This window comes from Haemaphysalis longicornis, unplaced genomic scaffold (genome assembly GCF_048455015.1).
Source record: "Haemaphysalis longicornis isolate Haplotype H1 unplaced genomic scaffold, Haemaphysalis longicornis Haplotype H1 scaffold_4, whole genome shotgun sequence".
In the NCBI taxonomy this organism is placed as follows: Eukaryota; Metazoa; Arthropoda; class Arachnida; order Ixodida; family Ixodidae; genus Haemaphysalis; species Haemaphysalis longicornis.
In genome coordinates, this window is record NW_027526361.1 from 225,620,094 (window position 1) to 225,645,063 (window position 24,970).

The following is a 24,970-nucleotide window of genomic DNA, read 5'->3' on the forward strand; positions in this document are numbered from 1 at the left end:
AAGCCTTTGTCACGATTTGTTTCGTATGACACGATATTACCACTATATTTCACTCGCAAGGAAAAAAAATTAATCTTTGAGCTGTAATAGCTTCATGCATTACTGAAAAATATGTGAGGTGTAAGTAGTTTAATATATTTCCTGTAGTACTGAGTACTAAGAAGTGGCGACACAGTTAGAAGGCCTGGTAATAAAAACAGCGCGAGAAAAAAAGAGGCGGTTCTCGGCAGACGCCCGATGGCCCGTCTGTAGGTATTAATCATTGTCTTGCTAAAAGCGGTAAACAAACTTTACCATTTTTTAGTCGAAAGCATAAAAATACGGCGCTATGAAAATAAACAGTGGGATTCTTGCGGCTATGTTGTTTTCTCTGCTCCTTTCATCTTGTTTTTTGCGGATGTTCTAGTTTTCTTATTGCGGGCCACGTTTATCACACAAACAATTCACTCATGTGGGGATCCCCCCTTCGGGCGTGAATCGCAGAGTGAAATAGCAAAGAAAAGCTGGCTGTATTTGATATAACACGTCCTAAATTGCCAAGTGGACACACACAAGGATAGAAAACAAAGCAAGATACTTCTAAGCCTCCCTTCACATCTTGAAGTGTGCGGATAGGTAAAGTGTTTGGGGGAGAATATTGTCGTTCCTCGTCCGGTAAAACTACGCCAACTTGGCGCACTTTTGTATGCTTTGCTGAGGCGAAGGTGTTCCGTTTGATTCCTGGTCAGGGGTCAAAAGACCACGGTCACCTTATCAGGCGCCTTACCCCTTTACCAGGCGCGCTAAGAACTTGAAACAAGACTGATGGCTAAAATGAATTGATTTCATAGAAGCGGGAATATATTTTGGAAGATGTAGCAGTAACTGGTGGCATACAGAATTTTGTGTACCGTGATGAACTCTAGTTGATGAACTCTAGTTCGCTTGCTGCAGTCCCGAATTTGCCGGCCGCAGTTAAACCGTGGCATGTTTTCCCGGTACACGGTGTGCTACGCAGAAAAGTTTTTTTCTGTTAGTTTTAGTGCGCAGAAACAGAAGGGTAAGATCTGCAAAACATGTATTGCATCCTGAGCAGGTGTAAGCCACCCAGACTCTACACCTTGCGTAGAATTTGGCGCGAAAAATGCCGATCTGGTGAACGATGAGGATTGAAAACTGAGGAAGTAACTAGCTGTTCATGCATGAGCGCATAACCTCGCGTAGCGAGGAAACACCATGAAGCTTTTGGGCAGGCAGAGCGCCGTCACGCATTGTAAGCAAGAAGGTAGTAAGGCTCAAGTAGGCGGAATGTAAGTTCTTCAAACACACACAAGACAGAGAAAATGAAGCCAGACAGACGAAAGGCACCCGCACATAGTTCTTATCCGGTGTAGCGCCCATAATTTTCCCTTAATTATGTCGGCGGGATGCGAAGAACGGTCGAATGTTAATACTGCTTCACTAAATAGTGGCATTGGTGCGCTTGTGTCGGCCACTTTACATGGGACGCAAAGTGGGGAGCAGTGCTTTTGGATATCGGCCTAGGGTACTTTGCAAAACAAAGTGCTCAACATGTCGGCCGTGTTACCAATCCTTCCGCTCCCGGGCCTTGCCTTATTTATTGGGCCCGTAAGTGAGTTCACGTTCGTGTGTTGCACAGAAGAAATCGGCGCCGCCCTGCTGCCGGGAACCCATGACGGCTGGCCACACCACCCACTCTCCTATGCCGAAGTGCCCGTCACCACTACTCTGCACACTGCAGCTCTCATGCACCCGGCCCTCCACGCTCAGCTGCCTGTGAGTAGACGAACCGCTAACAAATGGACATAAGTGAGACGCGCAGCAACTACGAGCGTAGTGGTGGCAACCTTTGGGTTGCTTCCAATTTCGCTCGACCCAGCTGCCCTCACCATGCTCCGTCATACGAAGCCGTAGTGACTAATTAGGAAATTTTGCCTTTATTGTTGGATATGCTTCTATAGTTCTTGGAGCATGAAACAACGAAAGTGCATTGAACCATACAGGCTAGAAACTAATACCAGCATCTATGAATGCCCTTCACTTGTGTCGTCATGTGTACGTTATCTAGCTTAATGATATTGTGTAGCGTTGGGAGCATTGGATTCTGCAAAATATACGTTAAAAAAGCTTGAGGTCAAACAAGGGCGTCTACAAATGGGAAAGTTATATGGGATATAAAAGGGAGCACAGCATGAATTATTCCGGCGGTTGGTCGTACAGTGCGTTTGGAACGCTTGCAGAAGATTGCGTGCACATCGGACGCACTGGAAGGGACGGGTTGGAAGTGCGAAAATAGTTGTGCTGTACGCCTTTATTACTGTCGCTATCTTTCGCCAATTGTTTTGCCAAGGAGTTGCACAAACTCGCAGTAAACCGTTCCCCTTTGAAGTTGTCAACAGTTCCTGATGTTCAAGACACATCAAACAAGGTCATAAGACTGCGTTGACAGTTCAAATCTCTACTTATTTCTGAAGGAGCGCATTGTAGCTATCTCTGATGTTGCTCTCTTTGTAGCCTTATTCTAGTGTCTTGGTCAGCAGTGGCTACATACGTGGGTAGACTGAGAAATGTGCATAGAATTTTATTAGATGCTAAATGCGGCGCACTTCTGCGCACAATGCCAGTTACACTTCTTCTGGAAAGGGAGCTATCATAAATTAGAGAAAAGTTTTAATCCAGCTGTAACTAACGTAAACATTGGTCATTTGGAATAAATTTGTGGTTACTTACAGGAACATTTCTTCTTAACAAACTTCACTGCGCTGGTTGTTTCGCATCACTGCCCAACTATAGAAAGTTGCACCTTTTAAACAGTTACACAATTATAGCGTCCTTACAGTGCCAATCCGTGGTATTGCGAAACGTGTGGTGTAAGTGAACATTGAGGTTTGGCGCTCTGTGTGTGGTTGTGGCAGCTATCAGTTCCATGGTTACAGAATGTTTCATTGCAACACGATAGTGCAAAGAATGTAAAAGAACGCAGGAATGTACGATTAGTCCCAACAGTAACACTGAAGAGCGGCTTTGAAATAACGTGGCGACCGTAGTGCGTTGTGTTTGCCTTAGGAATGAAATTGCCAGTTTCACAAAGGAACAAAAGCTTAGCTATGCTTGGTAATTCTGCTGTTTTAGTCCTTCTTCGCTGTACCTGACAACTCAAAGTGTAGATAACTAAATATATTCCAGCATTTTCGTTCAATGAAGAGAGGTATCAAGGAATGCGCGACCCTTGGTGGTAACCACGTACGTCCATTTATATGGGGCAAAGAATGTAATCAACGTCAAAATGGGAATGTAGTCACCATGAAAATGTGTATGCGCTAAAGTTTAATTTCACTATCGCTCGGAGAACTGATTATCGAGCAGCGTGCCTGGGCAAGGCAGGTAAGGTATCGCTCAGGTTTCGATTGCTGAAATAAAAAAAAAGCTTTGACGAGCTTGTTTAAACCGAACATTGCAGCAAGAATATTATAGGCGGGAAAAAAAAGTTCTTTTTGGCCATCGTATCAACACAAATTGTTTTTATCTGTATGTAGCAGTTGTCTCCTCAATGCGCCATGTGCCTGTGTTTTCAGCACAGGAAATTGTTAGTGGATGACATGCAGAAAATTGACTCACTTTCCAATCAACCTTTCCCGCAGTACTAATAATATTTTGCTTGCGCCTTGTGGCAACCTCCTGAACATGAATACACACGCGTTCGCTTATATGACCACACTTGTTTAATTTTGATTTGCATACTATGGATGCACCATTGTGTAGTCCCGTGTAAAACACCGTAAGAAGCTCTGTGATGGCATTAGTTATTCACAAACGTCAGGTTGTGCGCAGCAAAAAAACCCCCCACAAAATACCATAAACTGCATTAAAGGGACCCTGCAACACTTACCATAGACTACTCGGAATCTATTTTGGGGTAAAGTCTACTGTCCCAGCAATCTCCTCCCGCAAGAATTATGAAAATCCGTTCACTATCACCGAAACTACGCGCCATGAAAAATCGCGCATAAATGTTCCCTCTCAACACAACCGCGGACAACGCGACGAAAGCTGCGCGCTCTCTCCTGGAGAGGGGGGCGCGCGCAGCGTTCTGTTCGGCGGCCTTCGATATGCCACATGCCGGGGAGTTTCGTCCTTTTCCCCGCAACGTGAACGTGTCTATTTCCGGTCTGGTGACACAAAAAAGCAGGCATGGTGGCCTGCTCCCAAGCAAGCGCTCAGGCTGGTAGGGCGTTTTTGGAGCAATAAACGTTTGTTGTCGAGTGGGATCGTTGAAAGTGGAATATTTAGTTCGTAACTCAAACTCCGCGCACAGCCACCTTGTACTTTTTGAATAAATTTGAATTTGAATTTGAAAAGAAATGCCAAAAGCATGAAGGACAGGTTCAGACATAGAAGAGGTTCATTACACAGCGCCGACGGCGGCTGATCGTCACAGGAAATGCCAGAATTCAGTCGCGAAGTTGACCAGCGACAACCAATAGGACAGCCAGGACAGCCATGGCCCGATTGACGTCGCAGAGGCCATGCCAGAAGTGCATAATGAGGAGAATTGAAGAGAGAGCGGTTGGCTTTTCCGCGTCTTTCACGGCAATTTGCGCGCTTACCGCTTCACGTGCACGTGTAATATTTGGCTCGGGTGTTCCTGGAAGTCTAATCGAAACGTCGCGCAGGTTTACTTGCACTGCACAAAGAGTGTTGCAGGGTCCCTTTAAAGGCCCAATCATCGTATCATCTAATAAAGTAAAATGTATCTGCTAGGAACTTGCTGTGGTTATTGCTAACTGCTGGTAATACAGTAAGAGGTCATTCAAGAAAAAAAAATCCGCGTTATGCTTTTTAAATTCGATAACTAAACCGGAATAGCGATAGCCATCGCAATTATGAGCCCTGAATGAAAATGACTCTCCGTTAAATTTCCAAACACATTTGTGCAACGTCATACACCTCGGTGCGTTGAATCTAAATTGTGATATATCATCCCTCCAGCGAATTTTGTGCCTCCCCCTACTGCTCACGCATACCTTAGTAGCGAGTCGGTTGCTCTGGTGGTGGTGGTTTTAATTCGGGGCCCCTGGACATTACAGGACCAGCCCAACCGGACTTCATTACCTTAATTTAAAATACCATGTCCTATCACGAATCTTTTCCCCAATCCATTACGCTCGTTTGCTATCCCTAACCACTATTCGTATCCCTTGTTTCCATGGCTCGACGGCCTGATCCACACTTCCTATCAAGGTACCTGCTACGACCCCAAGTTTTCGAACCCATAATGTTGCACTGGGAGTACGCAGCGGCTTTTTTTAAAAGGATTAGCCGCTGTTCATTGGAAATAACTTAAGAACAGGAAAACTGCATAGGAACCACCTTAAGCGTGAATTTTTGAAAGGTTATATCTGGTCATCGGATCCGAATGGCATCGCAGTCGGTTTCTTCTACCGTCACAGCCACCGGGACCCGGTGAGCTGCTGTAAAGCTGCTATAAGGGAGGAGAAAAATATTCAATAAGCTTTATGATGGCTTGCAGTTGGTTTAGATGGCCTTAGCAAGGATGCGAAATGCAGCGTGAAAGTATGTCCTGCAATGAACGGCATTCCACCTCATTCTTAAATTTCACGAATTTGGATATCCAAGGTGCGTCGTAAGACATCAGTTTAGCAAAGAATGCGTCATTGGGAATAACTCAGGTGACCAGAAGTTTAGTGGGAAGTGAGGTTTGCAATTAAAGATTCTCTCCCTAGGGCAGTGCGAGCGTTTTCAGGCGCATTGAAATATAATGTCGCGCGTTGCTTAAATCGTGAAAAACATGCAGGATAAAAATTTAACGATCTAAGAAATAACCAGGGTACTATTCAACTTAAAGTCATAAAACTGCGCAAAGCTCGAATGCCGCGACCTTTTTGGGGGAGAAAGGATGCCGAGCGGGCGCGCGTCGTTCCCCAAAGCGGTGGGTACAACTCAGCGTGCAGATGTGGGCCTGCTCCATGCAGCCTCCGCTGACGGTGCCGCACCCGCTGTCTCACGCTGCGCTGGCCGGGAGCGCTGCGGCCATCCACGCGACCATGCCGCCGCCGCACCTGGTGGCGAGCCCAGCGCTGGCGTCGCCCGTCGGCTCCACCTCGTCTTCGGCGGCCGCAGCTGCCGGCACGCCTCCCTGCTCCACGCTCTTTGTGGCGAACCTGGGCCAGTTCGTCTCCGAGCAGGAGCTCAAGGACCTCTTCGGAAGGTACGCACTCCCATCCGTGGTGGGTGAGCGCGGATTGCCCGTGCCCGTGTCTCTGCTCCACGTGCACTGTTTAGGGCTAACTCTACCAACGTGCGAGCTAGGGGAGTTCTGGTAGTCCCGCTTCTTGCATAATTTTCATGCCAGTGCAAAATGCAACAGATGTGTTCAGCGGTTCCAGCGTGACAGCCCATTTTCCTGTGCCCCGGAACCTCAAAAATGGGACGCGTGGTTGTGCTGTAATGCGGGAAAGATGTCTGGCGAGTTTGGCTTTTTGTTTTCTTTGAACCCAGAAGTTCGGCCCCTAAATCTCTCGGTACTAATTAAACGGTATCAGTGGCGGAAATCACGCAACGATGACATTTGTGCTGCTGTGGTGTCTTCGGAACCATACGCTATGCCGCCGTTGTGTACGCGTCTTTTGTGTGCTGGCGCCCCGCCCGCTGCGGCACACTTCTTCGCGTAGTGGGCGCGATGATTCAGGTTTCTTGGTAGCACCAAACATGGCTGTTAAGATTCGTAAGGAAAACCGCGTAGAGTTAATGTAGCGCAGTGGTTGACGCTTGAGCGCAAGCTTCGATAATAACAACTTACCTGACGTTGATATAACCACCTTATTCGGCGATTTGTGCTAGTTTATTCATGTAAGTACAAATGTAATCGAGCCGGAAAAGCAGGGTTTACAGGTGTAAATGATGGAAGTAGTAACACATAACAATTTAAGCACAGGAAGACAAAGCGAAAACGATGATGGTGCACGCAAGCTTTCATTGTGGTCGGATCATTTTGTCCATGGTGAATATTTGTGCTACAAGTATAGAAAAAGGAATTCAAGAGAAAAAATATTGTCGTACAAATAGTTGAGAGCAGCAGCAATTTAGGATATCGAATTTAGACCGTGCCTTGTTTAAAGAGAATGAGCATGTTAACTCCGAGGAATCCGTCTCAAACACTAATTAAACGGAAATTCTTCAGCTGTTTCCGTAATTTGTAAAGGCAGAAGTTAACGTGTTCTAGATTCACAATTTCAGGAGCAACTTTCAGAGGTAGGCCTTATGTCTTGGAACCGACAAGCACTCATATTGCTTGCCTGTGTCCTGAAACAACTTCTAATGGGGAAAAATGAAGAATATGATTGGGGAAGGGGGGGGGGGGAGCAGTCTTCCGCTAGGGGTGCCTTGGAAATGGGAGGCGGGCTTTTACTAGAACCCCAGAAAACCGCGCTGAAAACAGTCCGTAGACTGAGGTGACACAAGCGCGATCCTGGTGTCTTCAAGCCTGAACCGTCTATGTCAACCTTATAGCCTCGGGAACATGCTATGCCCCGGCTTTGCGGATTCTCGGTGTAGAATTTTTGTTCCCGGCGCTGTGTTTGTGTCGCCTAAGTCACCTCAGCATACGCCATGAGGACACAGCACTGTGTTATCACTTGCTAGAATGCGCCAAGGAGCCCACCGGCTACCTATCCCTAGGTGTGTAATTTTGATGCATGTAGCGAAAGTCAGCAAACACTGCTTTTAAACAACAAAATTAGTCTGGATGCCTGCCACTTCATATCTACGACAGGGCATTGCTTTCTGATTTAATGTGCGTAGTTTGAAATCGGACGATATGATTTCCTTGTTGACTGTCTTGATTACTTAAAGGCGCCACGCAGACAAAACACAAATTTGATTTATTCGAAAGATTGCCTCGTTAGAATCATACTGACACCACTTTGAATGTACACTTCGCTCAAATAAGCTATGTAGTTACGAAAAAAAGGAATGGCCATGCCCTAGGTCATTTCTCGCAACAGAACCTATGATGTCATATGCCCAGCTGTGCGATTGGCTGAGGCCCGAAAAAGCAAACGCAAATTAGGCAGACCTTATAAGTTTGCCGAAGGAGCTATGTGCGCTTAAATTTAATGCGTATTTTATCTTAGAGCAGTGGGAATGGTGGGGTAAACAGTGAAAGTTACGAAAATACACGTAAAAATAGAAGTACCGACGCGCACTGCGGTTGATACTGGGCACACTATGCTTTTTTTGTAGCTGCAGAGCAGTCCGTTGCTTTCGAGTTGTCTTACACGACATTGGCCGATTGGGGTAAGCGACGTTGTCTTACGTGAGCCTGTTTGTGGAGGCTACCCCCTGTTTCACGAACGATTACTTTTTGCCTTTAAAAAAACAAGCCAGGAGCAAGTAAGGTCAAAAACAAAGCAACGGCGGACAACGGTCTGCGGCTGACTATGGTTGCGCCACCTGGCAGGACTGGCGGTAACATAGAGTAATACTACTGGCGGTAAGCAAGGCTGCAGAGCAGAATAACGCACTGGAAGTTCATTTGAGTACCCGCTGTTGTGACTTCAGGGCCGGCGTCAGGAAAACCCACGATTGGGCGGGAGAATAAAAAGTTTAACGTAAACTGATTAATTTCTCAGTGAATACGGCATCGCTTGCTGCCTGGGGCACTCTAAAACACGAAATCTCTCGAATGAAACGAAATTGTATTTTGTCTGCATGGTTTCTTTAAAGAAACCATATGTGGTTGCTTTCACGGTTGTGAAATTTTTCATTATTTCAGTAATGCTGACCGCGGGGCTGTCACACCAACGCAAGTGTCTTTACAGCTCTAACGCTGTTAGTGTCTTATAAGACTGCGTAAGCTTTATCTCTACGCACGTGCGATGCAGGAACATTCAATTAAAAGCCGTATCATAGTTGATACTGTACGAAAGATAGCGTGAGTGAGCGAATGAAACTTTAAAGCACAAAGCTTTCCAGAGGCACTTTCAGGCAGTAAAATCAGGGGTTGTTTTACTGCAAATTATCGCAACTCGTTGAGTACTGCTCACAAGCTACCATGATAGAAAGGTTCGGGCACAACACGCGCATTTGTTTCCATTATACCAACGATGCAGAAGAATGACAGATAAAATGAATGTAGAGAATTTAATGAAAAGATGCGCGATAATTAAAGGAGTAATGTTGTCAAAACTCGAAAGGCTTGGTATTGCTACGTGCCCGCCTCATCAACGTGCATAGGCTACAGAATAGTTTGGTTGGTTTCATTGAGGAATTCAGTGGTTATGCCACAACAAAAATACACTGTGCTTGAATGGCACCATCCCAATCGTACGGAAAAAACGGCCATAAAGAAACGTGCAGACAGGGGGTCCTATTTTGGGACTTTTCTCTTAGGTTAGATAGGTGGTATTGGTATTAGGCATGCAGGTGATTAGGTTATTTGCAACTGGTGTTGCGTTTACAAACACCTACAAAAAATATGACTCCCGCGTTTCGTGGTGCCAGTTCTATGTAAATTATTATACGCATCGTTACGTTGTGGTCCTCCTTACGTCACTTTCGTGGTTATAATCTTGCTTGAAGACACCAAGAAATGATCAGTCACTTGGCCTTTATAGTTTGGTTTCAAATCATACGCGTTTATCCACTGTATCAAATTTCGTTTTGTCACACAACCTGCCCCATGCTTTGTTGTAAGAGCTTTGCAATCGAGGGTTAATCGGTATTGAAAAAGGTTGAAATGAAAGAATTTGATGACTGTCGCTACCTTGAAATAGTTATTTTTGAAATTCTGACTATGTACATTGCCTGGCCCGGTGCTCACACAAGTACTAAGCAATTATTTCTTGAAGCATTTGTTGAAGGCCTGTCGTCTGCATCGTCGCCATCCCAGAATTCAGGTTTTGGTGTACAGACACGGCAGAAGATGGCACCGCGTCATTGCGGAGCGAGTGGGCCAGAAATAAAGTTAATATGCTGACTCTAGCTGGCAAGAGGGCCGCTCAGCCGATTAAGTCAGGAAATCCGTTTCTTTCCTCTATGATAGAGACCCTGCTACCACGCATGCTACACAGGACTGCCGCCATAATACAACGATGTAAAAGATGTCCGCTCTGTTTATGCCTACAAAATGGCGAAATGGATGTCTATTAAACCGGAAACGTGCGGTTGTTGCGTATTAGTATCTGCCTAGCAAAACATGTTGACATGAATATACGGTGGCATCATGGTGGGCAGGTCGATTTTGGGTTGACGGCATTCTCAGCATTACGTAGTTTGGTGTGGCCGATAACAACCCTGAGTTTGGATGTGTTATTTCAACGCAGTTGGAGCGTTTTCGCAATGCTTAACAATACTCCCACAGCATTTGCGGTTCAGCTCGAATGCGACTGTTTACATGAGATAATGTCTAGGATGCAGGCGATCCGAACTTACACTCAAGAAAAAATGATATCTAGGGGTATTTCCGCATGCCGGTTTTCGATCACTTTGTTATTGCAATTCTGTGATGTTTCGTGAGGTGATCAGCCTTTGTCACACGTAGGGCGCTCAACTCTGGCTTTTCTTAAACATCAGGTGGCACATACCGTCTCTGTCAAAAAATACCTGGTCCTCGTAAAAGCGGGTGGTGGCATCTCCCGATGGGCTGTCTGCAGACGGTAAAACGAGGAGGATGGGCCGGGTTTTTTTAAGAACGGAGGGTCGGCGCCTCGGTAGACACCAGATAAAATTTCTGTTAAAAAATGTGAGCGGGAATAAATGAGCAGTTTAAACAATGTTTTGGCTTTTTGTGCTTCACTTCCAGACCGGATGTTTCCCATGTATTGTACTAACGCTATGAATAGAAACCGGTATAAATTGATGAATGCTTTTGTGCGGCTTTACGTACCACATATTGGCGAGGCAGTTAGTATGCACGTACTCAATACAGAAGTTTAGGTAAACAGTCGTTAAAGGGGCCATACAGACAAAATGCAATTTTGGTTAATTCGGAAGATTGCCTCGTTAATAACACTAACATCAATTTTAACGCAAACCTGACTAAACTAAAGTACATAATGAGGAAAACAGAGAATAGGCATGCGACACTTTATCTACTTGTCTGCACTGAACCGATGACGTATTGCGGGCATCTCCTTACGATTAGGCCGACAAATTCCAACAAAAATGAAACAGGGAATATAAGCTTTGCAAAACAAGATATTCGCGCTTAAATTTATTGCACATTCTTTTTATAGCTGTAAGAATGGTGGGGCAAACAAGGCAAGTTACGAGCGAACACGTAAACACAGAAGCTCCAGAGCATACGGCCCGCACTATGCCAAAGCTGCACAGCCGTTGGGCGCGTTGGGCTTGTTTGACACGACAATTGCCAACTGGCGTACGCGACATCAACACTTACGTGACCCTGTTTGAAGAACAAATCTTTCACAAACGACTACTATCAACCGTAAGAAATGTAAGGCAGGTACAAATAAGGCGCGGTATTCTCGTAACTGTCCCTTTCCAAAACGTCCCTTTTGAGTTCTTTCATCGTGACGTACTTCCGGTTAAGCAGTGGGCGTTGGCAGTAGGTTTGTTGCGCTTGCGTTACGTCACTTCCTTGTGTTTGCTTTTAGCCAATCAGGGCTCGCCACAACGGACACTTGAAAGGGACGCAAATGGTACAAAACTCGAGAATACCGCCCCAGGTCAAAAACAGAGCAAGTGCGGACAGCGGTCCTCGAGCGGTACCGTACCGCCATCTATGAAGGCTAACGGTAAACAAGGCGGCACAAAAGACAGTTTCGTCCTTGCCAGTAGCCGTAGTAAGTATACTAACGTTCGTGTTAGGTACGTTCCCTGAAGACATCATCATTCACGTCACGAAACATGATTTCGCGGGCGAATTTAGATTTTGGCTTAAAATGTTTAATTTGTCAGTAAATAAAGTACCATGTGCTTTGTAAAGTACAAGCGCTGAGGAAATTGTTAAACACGATATCTGTCGATAAAACAAACTTGTATTTTCTCTTCATGGCCCCATAAATCTAGGTGACTGCTGCATAGAGCTAGCAAGGGCAATTTAAGATTAATGAGCGAGAGAGAAAACAAAATAAGAGATTTGTAAGCGTCGCTGCTTAAACTGCAAGAAGTGATTCACAGCTAACAGTGTGAATGCGGCGTATAAAAGCACTGTCCTATGTTATAAATTACAGGCCAACAGGCCAGTAGGAATTAACGTCCAACCGCACTAAAAATGTCGATGTCTTGGAAATCCTATTTCCGCATAGTCTGCCTAAAAAGACCGCGGGATAAAAATGTGACTGCTGAAATACGCGCGTGTACTGCGTAAAGGACCACGAAAAATCGGCGATTTTGAAACCGAAATTGAGGAGAGCGCGGCCATTACGGCCAAGCTGAATAGATGTTCGAGCCTAAGAGCGAATGGCCGGAGCGGCGGGCCGGCCGGAGCAGTTGCAAGTTGGGCGAGTTGGTACGTGTTCATACTTAATCACAGCGCGAAGGACGGGACAGACAGACGGGACAGACAGAAGACTAACCACTGGACAGCGCCTGTCCAGTGGTTAGTCTTCTGTCTGTCCCGTCCTTCGCGCTGTGATTAAGTATGAACACGGCCGGAGGAAACCTGCGCGCAACGGCTTTGCGCTCTCGCGACAGCCCTCGGAAAAGCGCGCGAGCGGCGTTCGAGCGGTTGTACTATCTACCCGGACGTCGACGCACCAGGCCGGCCAAAATATTACTATAATGCTAGTTCCACTTCATCGCTCTATGCGGGATCCCCCGGGAGGTGCAGCGTCGTCTGCGGTGGAGCTACTTTAAGCGTTTCCGACTGATTAATATAGCATTTCACGGGCTACTACTCATGTCTTAGTTTTGCTTGGTGGTGCGTACTGTACGGTCAGAATAAATTTGGTCGAGGTGAACTGAGTGCAGTTGGCATATAAGGAACAGTTTTGTTTCCGACACATTTCTGTGAACACTGGCGCATTCAGTTCTAAAGTTGTAAACACGACTGCTCGTCGTCTGTGAGGAAATATTTCTCCCTCAAGGGCATAATCCTTTAATGCAACACCGTCGCTGGTGTAAGGCAAACAGCTTAGAACAAATCACGTTGGAAGAATGCACTCTGCCAAAAAATCACATGTGCATGCTCTAAACCAAAGCAAGCAAAAGGAAACGTTAGGACGTGTGGCCAGATATATAACAGCTGACATTGAACAGTCCGGAGAACAAGTACGTACTGAGCAGGGAAGTAAAATACTTCGTTCTTTACAAACCCGTCTTTGCTGCATTGCACGAAGGTGTCACTAAATTCGGGTTTTGCTCCAGGCGTATTGGTTTGTGGAACTCGTACTCAGACGGTGAAAAGGAAAAAAAAAGAAACCCGGCACGAAGAAGCACGATCGCGCTCCTTGTAGAAACGGGAGCGGACGAGCGGCGGCCTTCTACGGGCATCTCACTCTACCTGGAAAGGCTGCGTGTTCCTTGACGAAAAACATTTTGTTATACACCGTAAAAACGTTACCTGGCCCATCACTGTGTTCCGGTGCTGATATAATGAGACACTCGCGTATGCCTTCGAGCACTGCAACGAAATAGCGCATTCAAAGCAAGTTATTGTACATGAGCAATATCAAGATAATAGAGGGGCTGTATAAAGGAACCATTGTGGGGACTAATTGATTCTCTCAGTTGAATTGAGCCAAAGGAAACTTAACAGCTCAGCCTTCAGCGGTTATTTGCGTTACTAAATTTCTGATTTGTAAGACAAATATTTCACAGGACAGCTAAGACCCCTCCCTTCAACGTTGGTAACTCTATTAAACGGTCCGAACCTTTTCTTTCCGCGGTTTGTTTCGGGGACTTCTACATGACAGCTATGAAGCTTGATCATACAAATAACTGAATCACACTGATTCATGCTTCTGCCAGTACTATTGGCGGCCGCCACACCGTGAGATTTGCCCAGTACGCGAAATTGAAATTGTGTAGATACTACCCTTATCAGTAAATTACGGTTCCAGAATCTAGGTTGGAAAATTACTCGGTTAAAACAAAGTAGACGAACAGCTGCAAATACACAAGAGAGCCAGCGATGAAAGCATTGCGCGCGAAAAAAAGCACGGACATTTTTTTTTCAAATCGTGGAATGAAGGAAATATAATCAGAAATCATCAGTGATGATACTAAGCAGTGCGCTCTGTTCGTTGGGTTTATAACATCTTTAAATAAAAACAACCTCGTTGAAAACCTCTATTGAGCATATAATCATTATGCTATACAATACTCATACTTTAGAATAACCATACTATTGTCATACAATAGGCGTTTGGCATCGCACTAGGGGTTTTAGCATATCGTTACCGTGTTTACGTTATCATTTACCGTGCTACTGGAAGCCGGAGGTGTCGTTTTCTGCTGAAAACGATAGGACACGTTTTAGCACACCGTTTGCGGTTTGCGTATTTAGGCTTACCGGCCACCGCTGTGCAAGTAGCGACATCTGACGAATTAGCGTCGAAACAAATGACGCAAAACTTTGTTGCTCAGAGATATTCGCTTTCGTTAAAAAATAGCTCGAATCTTTGACTTTTCGAATTACCCGTTCGCAATACAATTATTTGTGTTGAGCATGTTCAAGTCCTATTCTGTAGAGCTTTAAAAAGAAAAGCACGATGTCGGTGGCGCCATCTACTTGGGACAGTTGAAATCAGAATGTTAAACAGAATTCACGCTTACGTTAAGCGTTTGTGCACGAAATGAGTAAAATATGTTGTAATAATTACGCAAAATCTACGTTACCTTTCCAGCCCAATTTTAGAGGCGTAAAAGCGTTTTAAGATTTTAGAAACTTATAGGAACTGTTCGAGGGCGACGAGTCTTAGCACGAGTAGGAGTAGCCACTTAGTACGACCAGCTTAGAAAAATCTTCGCTTGCCATACTCTTGAGCAACGTTTAACGAAAATATTGTTATAAAGAACATAAACTAAGGTTGCCTAACATTACGTTTATCGGCTATACCAAGCATCCACTACCGAGTGCGCTGCATTTGCTTTAATCAAGACACGAGGGTACACTTCTCTGGCACAAGGAGCTCCGGGGTGATGGTAAAACTGGTGCCGGTAAGGTACCGTTCACGGTAACTCTCTCGAATGCGCAGTCGTCTCCCGCAATCACGGTATAGCGTAACGGAAGCACGGTAGCTTGCATGCTAAAACTCCTTAATGACTAAACTTTCGCCGCCAGGTCGTGAGTGATCACTGTTTCAAGTAACTCAAAACCTACTCATAAAAGCAACTGTAACATTTACATTGATAGCGTGTTAAATCGTTCATGTAAGTGGGTTATCTGCCTACTTGATTTTCAGATTACACTTGTGATATTTTAGTTGATAAAACAGCTTTAATACGAGCTGGATGTTCATTTATTCCACACGTTTATCTTGCTAGGTCGTGTTGTATGAATGTTGTGAATTGAAAGCGTTGTACCGGGCTTCAGAGAGATGGTTGTGAGGCATGTATTATTCTGGTACAAGTCAGGAACACCGTGCACATAGCGCGCACGCATATTTCGCAGTGCTTATAAGAAGGCAAATGAGCACGCTCTCGGAATAATATAGATATCGCCATCACATCCCTCGGGCCAGCTACGACGCTTTCTACGTTCTTTTATGCATTGTGCTAATCGATTTCACCTGTGGTGTCACAGCGTTCTCCACACGCCTTTCTAACGTTTGTGTAGCCTGTTCTCTGACCTTGCCTAACTGTAGTAAAGCACTCGTCGCGCTGCACGTTGAGACTATGTACTAGCCTTACTGATGCTTGTTGTGACTCACATGTAATTTATCTGGTGTGCATGCTTGTCCATAGAACATGTGCCAGTACGCATGTGATATCCTTCTTTTGGACGCTTGCTTCAGCTGTGACCTTACTCAGTTTGTGAATATTGTTGCGTAAGGCTACAGGGTGATGAAGTCTCTGTGCACCTCCTAGTTGCAGTACGTAAGAGACAAGAATAACCGCTGGTACTTGAAAACTGCCTGGAACAAACATGAATATGTGTGTACCCCCACCTCACTCAAAAGCATGTGTCGCCAGTGGTGTATGCCCCCTCTTCAGAAAACGCTGCTGCCGGAAGATACCTCTTTTCATGCCTGCTGCCTGGCGGAAATATATACGCAGCAGGCGACTTTGGCAAATAAAATCTTATCACATGTCAAAGGATCACTACAATCATAGTGTTGTCTCGCACTTTATAATTCACTGACAGTAACGCTACTATTCTGTTTTCCTAATATATTTATCAGGTGCATGGAGCCTTCGAGTCACCCTACGTTCCTGGCGAACAAATTGCATTGGCTGCCGTGGCTCTGGTTGTTTACAGGGAAAATTGAAATGACCGGTGTTCGAGCAATGTCTGAAGTCCTAGACACCTTGACTTTATTGACGATGTTGCAAACGCACGCGACCCACCGCAGTGGCTCACTCTTAGGCTAAGGCATTCTGCTGATCAGCCAGAGGACGCTGGTTCGATCCCAGCCATAGAGACAGTTATCCTGATGAATGAAAAAAAAACGGAAAGGCTGTGACAAAATTTAGGTTAGCGTTAAGTATCCCCAGTTGTTCTACATTTACCCGTTTTCAAATCCGTATCCCTGTCGGTGTACATTTATCCGAATCGCCGTAAAATAAAAAAAATGAAATTCTCAAGACACACACGTGGCAGCGTGGCCTGGTATTTATCTGCAGGCTTTTTTCTTTTTGGTAAATAGAAAAAAAGCAGAAGTGCTACTATGGATTTGTTGCTTTGATAGACAGCATACAGCGGAAATGCTTTTGTAGAACCTAGTACCCTAAAAATTCTGGAGGTAACCCCGTAGGCAGCCTTCCACAATAAGCCAATCAATTTGCCCGCTACAATACTGACAGACTGTAGTTAGTGTTTAGAATTAGCTCGCGCATTCACTTTATCCCGGTAATGTTTCAAAAGTTTCAAGGCAATAAGCCACGAAGACGAAGTCTTCTGAGAGCGTCTGCACTCACAGGGACCATTATTTTCCAATTTCAGTTTCCCTGGTTTTTGCCGCTTGCGTATGCACAATAAAGGTGGCGCTCCCGTAGCTTTTGTCGAATATCAAGTAAGTACTGCCTCTGCACACATCTTGGAGGGAATTAAGTCATACTTGATAAGAAACCGAGGTTGAACAGCCTCACTTACCTAATAAATTTTATTAGTTAAGGGCCAAGAACCTCGGTTCCGTGTTTGCTGATTTGTTTTGCGGAAAAACACTGGCTTCTTTTGTAGCGGCGTTCACTCTTTCCCAACCGTCATCACCCACTCCCTGCCTTGTATGTGCCGCATGTTGCCTGCATCATGCCTTGCCTCTACTTGCACAACATTTTTTTTACGAATGGCTAAACACGGGATCAAGGTTCCAAAAGAATTGACGCCTAGGAATTTCTTCAGATAGTGAAAAAAAGCGCCGTGCTCGACACAGGTTGATTCTACGACACGAGGAGCCCATCTTGCGCCGCTTCGTTTGCATGGTTGTAGAACCGCTTGGCTACTAATTTTAACCACTCCTTATCATAAAAAAGCACATGCACATACACATCATTATGAACACACACATATATGCTAAAGATTTCGAAGTTTTCAGTACGTATGACTGCTAAAACAGGAATAGTTATCGTTATAGCTTTCGAATTTGATTACATGTGCAGCTCTGGCGGAACAGTAGTGCACACTGCGATATCAGAACAATGACAGCATCGGTGCTGAGAGGGGGGCGATCACGAGGGTGTTGCCGATTTGTGGTTCGTTTGCTAAGCGTGAAGAAGAAATGTACCACACCACTTCATTAAAAGGAAAGGCCCCGAACCGATATCGCCTGGTAACATCACTTGCTTAAGTGCACAAAGGGGGGCAAACGTATTGTAACGGGTGGGAAATAGCAAATTAGGGTTCTATTGCAGTTTTACACCATTCTGTCGCGCGTCTATGCAGTGCCGCTTATTTCCATACTTTATTTGGCGCGTATTGTTCCAATTTAAATACATTCCAATCACGTGGGAGCAGCTTCAATCTTTCGGTGACGTCTTGTCAGTCGATTTAAACAAGTTTGGTCAGCATTTAAACAAACTTTCAGGCAGTAGGGCTACCGTTCGAGATCACGTTCCAGCTCTCTCCACTCGCCGGTGAAGGCTTTTAAGGGTTAAGGAGAAACACAGACAAGAGGGACGTGGTTTCTAGCCGCTCTTTAACTATCACAAGGAGCTGGTTGTTCTGTCCCATGGAAACAAGGGGATCAAGGCGCGGTGATAGTTTATCGCATAAAGAACAGTCTAATGAGCAGAGTCTTTACTGTGTTGCGTAGAACCTTCAGATGAAAAAAAAAAAAACCTTCGAACAAAAACTGTTTCGACCAGCCCTCACTGCAGCAAAAATTTGTAGATGACATTTCGCTCTGAAGACAAAAGTGACTTCGTGGCCGAGAACTACCCGCGGAGAACCGCGTGAAGCAAAAAGAAGCGAGGTCGCAGATAAAAACTAGGTTAGCTAGCTGTAGAATGTCAACAATTACTTTTAGTACATTTGTCCTTTCGTTTGTGAACAACGAATGCAGAAAAAGCAAGCATTCGAAATAATATACGGTTTTCCGCTAAGAAAGCTCGACATTTTGCAAAAGCATTTTCTTGATAGGGCCTCGTAAATAAGAAAGTTAGATTTTGCGGTTGCGCTTTCTAAATCAAAGTAAATTCGGGCAGCTCAGATATGTTTCAGTGGCCGAAACCACCACCAGCCTTTACACGTCACGTACAATTAATCTTACTGTGTAATTATGCAACATCTGCTACGATTTCAAAATACAAAAATACATTTTTATGCGAAAGACTCACTCTCAGGAATATGCTGATTTACGTATTCTTATTTTTGCAATACGTGTTTTGTTCAGCTTTGAATTTATTCGCATGACATTAAGTTACATTTTATTCCTTATTTGCTGCACTCTGCTTTTTAATAGTGGTGGGAACAGGTAATGGAGGCCCAGTTGGCGAACAATTCTAATTTACTTCGGTACCTTGCCGATTGATGATAGTCTTAAATTTTTTTGTTTGGGAGAAAGGCGCACAAAATGCGTTATAACGAATGACTACGTTCTAAACTCGTGGTCTTTTTTTGAGGGGTTGACTGATGTGCATTAGCTATTCTGAAGAAAAAGTTACATTTTTTAATACTGTTAGGAAAGATGTGGCTGTATTATTCAGTTTATTGGACTTGGGACTGTACCTTCTTAAAAATTAGGTGTAGCAAATTGTCATAACCTTGTGTTGGGAACAGTAAATCCTAACAGGGGACATTCGGTTCTTCGTTGGGTATCACAAATCTACTGGCGGGGATTTGTGATACCTGAACATCATCCGAGAAAGCAGTTAAAGTGACAAAAATGCAGAAGAAAGGCAACAGAAGCTAAAGTTTAGAGCTTTTGCCAGAGCTGGAGTAAAAAATATGATTTATTGAGCAATGTAAAACGCCATAGCACATGCATATAATTCGTCAAGTGCAAGTTTCTTGATAAGGCTCCTAAGGCATGGGAACAGGGGAGGAGTTATTCCCTAAGAAGAACAAGCATTGCAGCCCAAGAGGTGGTCAGGCATTGCGTGCAGATTGTAACCGACATCCGGGGAATACAGATAGGTGATAATGGTATTGGTCTAGAATTGTTGCGAACTAAAGCGGAGAAAATCTACTGAAGGCAAAATTTGTTTAGGGGGAAGAATAGGACATCGGAAATTTTAGCACATTTCCTTGCGATGACAAGTGTGCACGCGTCAGCGACCGGAGTTGGTCAAGGCATGTGGCTTGACCAGGGGCCTTCTTTTTTGCTCATTTGCAGGACGTCCGCCTTGCAACACATGCTATGAATGCCTTGCAGGGGTGCGTACTGTTCTCCTCAGATCGAGGTGGAGTCCGTATTGAATTCGCCAAAAACAAGATGGGAGAGGTGAGAACTATAAGCAGAGCACGTGGAATGGATGTTTCTCTTCGTTGGCCTTGATCTTCTCCCGTAATTATTCGCTCCCTCGCCTTGCTTTTTTTGTTTGCACGGCTTGCCTGGCCTGATCTAGTGGTGGTTTGGCATGTACGCTTCCAGAAACTGCATGCAAATAGACTTACTCCCCTCTCAAGCACACGATTTGGGGGAGCGTGATTTCAGCGAAAACTACGTGATTATCGATAGGTTGTGCCACCGGTCACCGAATACAAAAGAAGTCAGACGTACTCTGGACGATGCCCCTTGTACACACGAGGGACACTGCGAAGTGGCATTTCCTAAACAACAAATATTTATTTTGCCCGTTCGAGCTCGCGATGCTGCTAATTCCAGGAAAGACAAACAGCTATCCTGAAAATTGTCTATAATGTCTTCGGACGCTCGCGGGTTGGTGTAGGATTTTCTGGGTTTCGTCTACACGAGGCTGATTGCAATTCCGAAAGAAGGAATGTCGCTGAGGCTTCATATGATTCATTGCTGACCGTCCTCAATGTCTAACGTTTGGCAAAAATGTCAGTGCACTTTTCAGGGTGAGACGCGATTTCGGAACATTTTTAAAATCCTCATTTAATAGCCAATTTTCAGGTAGAAGCCACTAAGTGCGGTACACATTAGCAATGTGTTTAACGCTGGTAAACGATTCTACCGGGCTGTTAAATTATGTGGGCTTCTTAAGTTTGGTATTTCAGAGTTTTAACACAGATTACATTCAGAAATTAGATACGCACAGTTTCTAGCATTCGCTTATGGTGGTATATTAGTGCAAACCACAAAAAGTTGGGTATACTTGGACGCAAACGTTTAGTTAAAAACAGTCGCAAATACTGTATAGTCTACTGTTGTTTCGTTGTTAGAACGGATGAAATTATAACGATAAAATTGATTCATCTTAAAGCATGGACCATACATAAGTGTCTGCAGTTTTTACCATAAACGAAGGAAGAAAATCTTCATTTCACAATATATTCGTTAGTGTACTGGAACGGGGTACGTAAACTTAGGCGGAGTATATGAAAAATACGCCTGTGATTTGACCGTTTGCATTATGGCTAACTACTGAGTAGTACAAATGTTCTTTTGGCACTTCCCTTTACAATTTGTTTGGGATTTGCGATATTGGAAACAGTTTTCACAGATTTCGTTATCACGAAAGTTGGAGGGAACATTAGGCGACTTTTTCTGAGGAACTTAATTCACAGTAGACTTTCAAGGGATTGCAAATATCGCCAACAGCATCCCAGGTGTTGATTTTTAAATAATTTCTGGATTTCACACATCCCTTTTTGGAAACATGTTTGCCTATGTAGAAACTACTATTCCCGCACGTGAAAGTAAACTCACTAGTTCAGGTTTGGGAAAAGTGGGACACTTGCTTTATGGTGAATTAGCAAAAATTCATTGGTGATTAATGGTATTGCTGCAAACTACAGCACTGCAGGCACTGTAGTTTACTCCGTGGAAAACGTGATACCACAGTCATGACATATTCAGTGGAAATACTACGCTGCAATATTGCCTTAGTAGTATTGTCTCTCACGCACAGGCTCCATTTATCTGTGAAGTAGTTACTAGTTCAACCTTTCGCCATCTCTGTTTTTGTTACTTTGTAAGAACAGGCTAACGTGTCATAGCGTAGTGTATTTTTAAGCACGTTTTTTATATTGCAGGGAATGAGGCGATTGTTATTCATCAAAAGAATGTACTTGAAAGAACATTTAAAATATGTATGTGTATTAAATTGGTTCGAAAAAGTAAAACCCTTTATCTGGGAAAACAGAATACACACACTCTACCCCTCTGTGGCGAAGTTAAGGGCAATACATGACAGTCATTTTTCTAGATCTCTTTTTTGTGCGCTGTAGAGCTTTGTCTACATGACCTTCTGCAAAGAATATGTGTTAATCTCAACTTATCTTTAGTAAGAAAATTTCCTCTTCATGGTACAAACACCGGCCGACAAGGGAGTGCATACCGCGGTAAGGAGATTGCGCTGTGGCAGCATGCACGTTCGGTACACGAAGGGGAAGCCGAAATGATGAAAAGTGTCAAAATGACGAACCTGGACTAATGATAACGGTGACACATTTCGCTCAAAAGCGTTCATGCAGCACGCATGACGTTACAGCTGTGGTTAGTGCTTAGACTAAGTCAAATGACGTCTTCAGTGATCAAAAGCAGTTTTTTTGTAAAAATAATGCAGCTCTATGGTACAGTTCGCGCATTTTTAGCTGTTTTGAAAACTCGTCTGCGTTTACACGCCAAGGAGAGCATCATAGCAGTGCGACTGCAATGAAAATGGGAAATGATTTAACAGCAATAAAAGTATTTCGAGAATTCTTGTATTTTTAGCTTATAACAGTATGCTGGGACAGTACATACACTGCCAGCTTACTACCAATGAAGTGGCTAGTAAGCAAAAGTGCAGCTCTTTGCATCGTTAGTAATGTATTGTAAGGTAATCTACCGTTTTCGGAACATACAAGTTGAGAACTGGCACTGTGTTCTCGTTACGATGAGGAGCAGTGGGTCATACAAGGGTGTGTGAGGCAATTAGTCCCCCCCCCCTTCCCCAAAGTGTTTGTGTCAGGGCGGGCGATGGTGGACCATGCAACCTACCCTGCTTATCATTTATTAATGGCTACCGCGAATAACTGACGTGCCAGTTGATCTTACGCTGCTTTTACGCTTGCTGTCACCAGAATGACGAGTCCTTTGGGAAACCTTGTAGATAAAATAATTTCAACGTTTGTATAGTAAACACGCTACCACGGAAACGTGTTTTAAATGTGTCGTTGTACTTTTTGAAAGTTTTTCATTCTTCTTTGCTCTTCCATCCAGTTTTTTCACAGTCCTTCATGTTTTTTTGGAAAGAAGATTTTGCTTGTGACGATTTTTAGCACAATGTGAGCTGACGAAATCTACCACATACCACACTTTTGCTTTATTCAGGGTGGAACGAAAATCCCCTGCGAATCATTAAGGCATAGCAGGTGTGCAGGGTCTTTGAGAGAAGCAGTTCCGTTAGGGTATGTCCAAGCATTAAAAAATAAAACAGAGTATTGTGCTCAAATAACGCTTCTATACAGCTTATCAGTGACTGGCAAGGTGACGTGCATGAAGTTCTGAGTGTTATTATGAGTGACGTGTCCAGTTAAGTCGTGATATTGCTGACAACAAGACTACCCAGCAGGAGATGCCGCCACGTGCAATGGGGCAGTTCTGTACGTGTATAGGAAAATGTCAAATTGTGAGGAACTTTGTATGTACGCGCAAGTAAAAGCTGTGTGGCTCTTGTTAGTGTTTGACCAGAGCTTATAGCCAAATTAAAAGAAATTCAAGCTGAAGGTGTCTGAGTAGCCGAATACCCATGAAATGCTCCCAAGTAGTGCATAAATGCTTTATAAAGTTTGTATAACTGACATTCGCTGCCAGCCTAGCTGTGCATGGTAAGAGTAATTATTGCTTTTGATTACCTAAGGCAGTGCCTGCGGAACAATTCTGTAGACATTTTCTTTTCGGGGGTAGTAAACAAGTTTACTACCCCCGAGAATTGTGGCTGAAGGAAAACCGTGCACGTGAACTGATGGATCAGCCCTTTAAATCTGGTTAGAATAAAAATGCCATGAAAAAGTGCGGTAAAGCTTTCACTCAGTGTTCGCTCCTTCTGTATTCGCAGGTTTCCCGTGAATGATGGAGTGGAACAGTCGAGAAAGCGCTTCAAGTTTCCTTAGGTGAATCTCCGCGCCTGCACGGGAGGGGTACGCAGCATGGCCGCTCGTCGCAGCGTAGCAAGCAACCAAAGGCTGAATGTTGGGACAATATTTTCAGTTCATTCCATTTTCTGCGCTCGTGACAGGAACCTCCACGAGCTCGTAACTAAAACATATTTAGGCAAACAATAAGTGCTTAGTGCATATTTTTTATATTCCTTGACTGTATTGCTACCCATAGCGCTCCAGTGTAAAAGTACTGTTGCTTTTCTTTCTTTATGAAGCGATGACATGTATGTGTGTAATAGCCGAGTAGTTTAGAAATTCGTGTCTTGTCAGAATTTCCGACTAGCTTTGATGCCTTGGAGTGCCCTTTCCCCATGACTGTCAAGAAACTGTGTTACTACATGCCTCATTTTCATTTAGGAGTACTCTCTTCCCAGAAAACGCTTACCGAGATTCTAATCTGTGTGGGCGTAGCTTTCGGCGGTTGTGCCATGAAATGCGGTTAGTGCTCTTGGATAAAAATCGGTTACGGTATTCTACAAGATACCAGGAAGTACAGCTGGAAAAACCCACAAACCACGAGTGTATTTTGAAACCAAAGAGACACCTTTTTAAGTAGAAGCTGATTGGGTTCATGATGTTGTACTAGTCACAGTGTACAAAAACTGTAACCACAATATTTATAACAAACCGAGTTTATTGTCTATTTCTTCAAGATGTGTTCTAAATTTACGCTGTAACTTATTCAACTATAATTGTGAGGTGGTGGCGCTACCTCAAAGAACAGTTTATAAGCTGTTCGGTAGCTCCTGCATGGCAGCATAATTTTTTGCTATGATGCATGCTTCGTTGTAAAAATATCTGATACATCATGTACCAATATTTCCTGCGACATATCATTCTAGCCGTTGACAAAACAGTTCATTGTATGCTTTTTGAACTCAGTACTAACATGTTCTGTCTAACAACATTCTTTTTTGTTTGATCACTTGCTTTCGGGGCGTGCCGATGTTTTTTAAGTAATTTACAATTGCTGTTTTTTGTTCGTAACCATCAAGAATGTTATCTTGTTTGGACATTTTTTTGGCATGAATATCTTGTATTGTATTTTGTTACTAAAGCTATTTAATTATGAATTTTGCTTTGTTGTGTCTTTCGTTTTTGATCATTTTATTG

The 24,970-nt window shown here is 44.0% G+C and overlaps 1 protein-coding gene across 7 annotated transcripts in view; it reads left to right on the forward strand.

Annotated features, from left to right (window-relative positions):
• Positions 1 to 24,930, forward strand: part of LOC144179667 (protein couch potato-like) — a 175,269-nt gene extending 150,339 nt beyond the window's left edge. Inside the window, exons 6-10 of one of the 7 annotated variants that reach the window (XM_077708108.1) lie at positions 1,643 to 1,776; positions 5,973 to 6,229; positions 17,090 to 17,159; positions 19,920 to 20,027; positions 23,755 to 24,930. In XM_077708108.1, coding sequence (XP_077564234.1) covers positions 1,643 to 1,776; positions 5,973 to 6,229; positions 17,090 to 17,159; positions 19,920 to 20,027; positions 23,755 to 23,769 — 584 coding nt within the window. In that variant the 3' untranslated portion in view covers positions 23,770 to 24,930. Of the gene's footprint in view, positions 1 to 1,639; positions 1,777 to 5,972; positions 6,230 to 17,089; positions 17,160 to 19,919; positions 20,028 to 23,754 lie in introns of all 7 variants that reach the window. The other 6 variants (XM_077708107.1, XM_077708110.1, XM_077708109.1 and 3 more) reach the window with 6 other exon arrangements.
• The last annotated feature ends 40 nt before the right edge of the window (positions 24,931 to 24,970 follow it).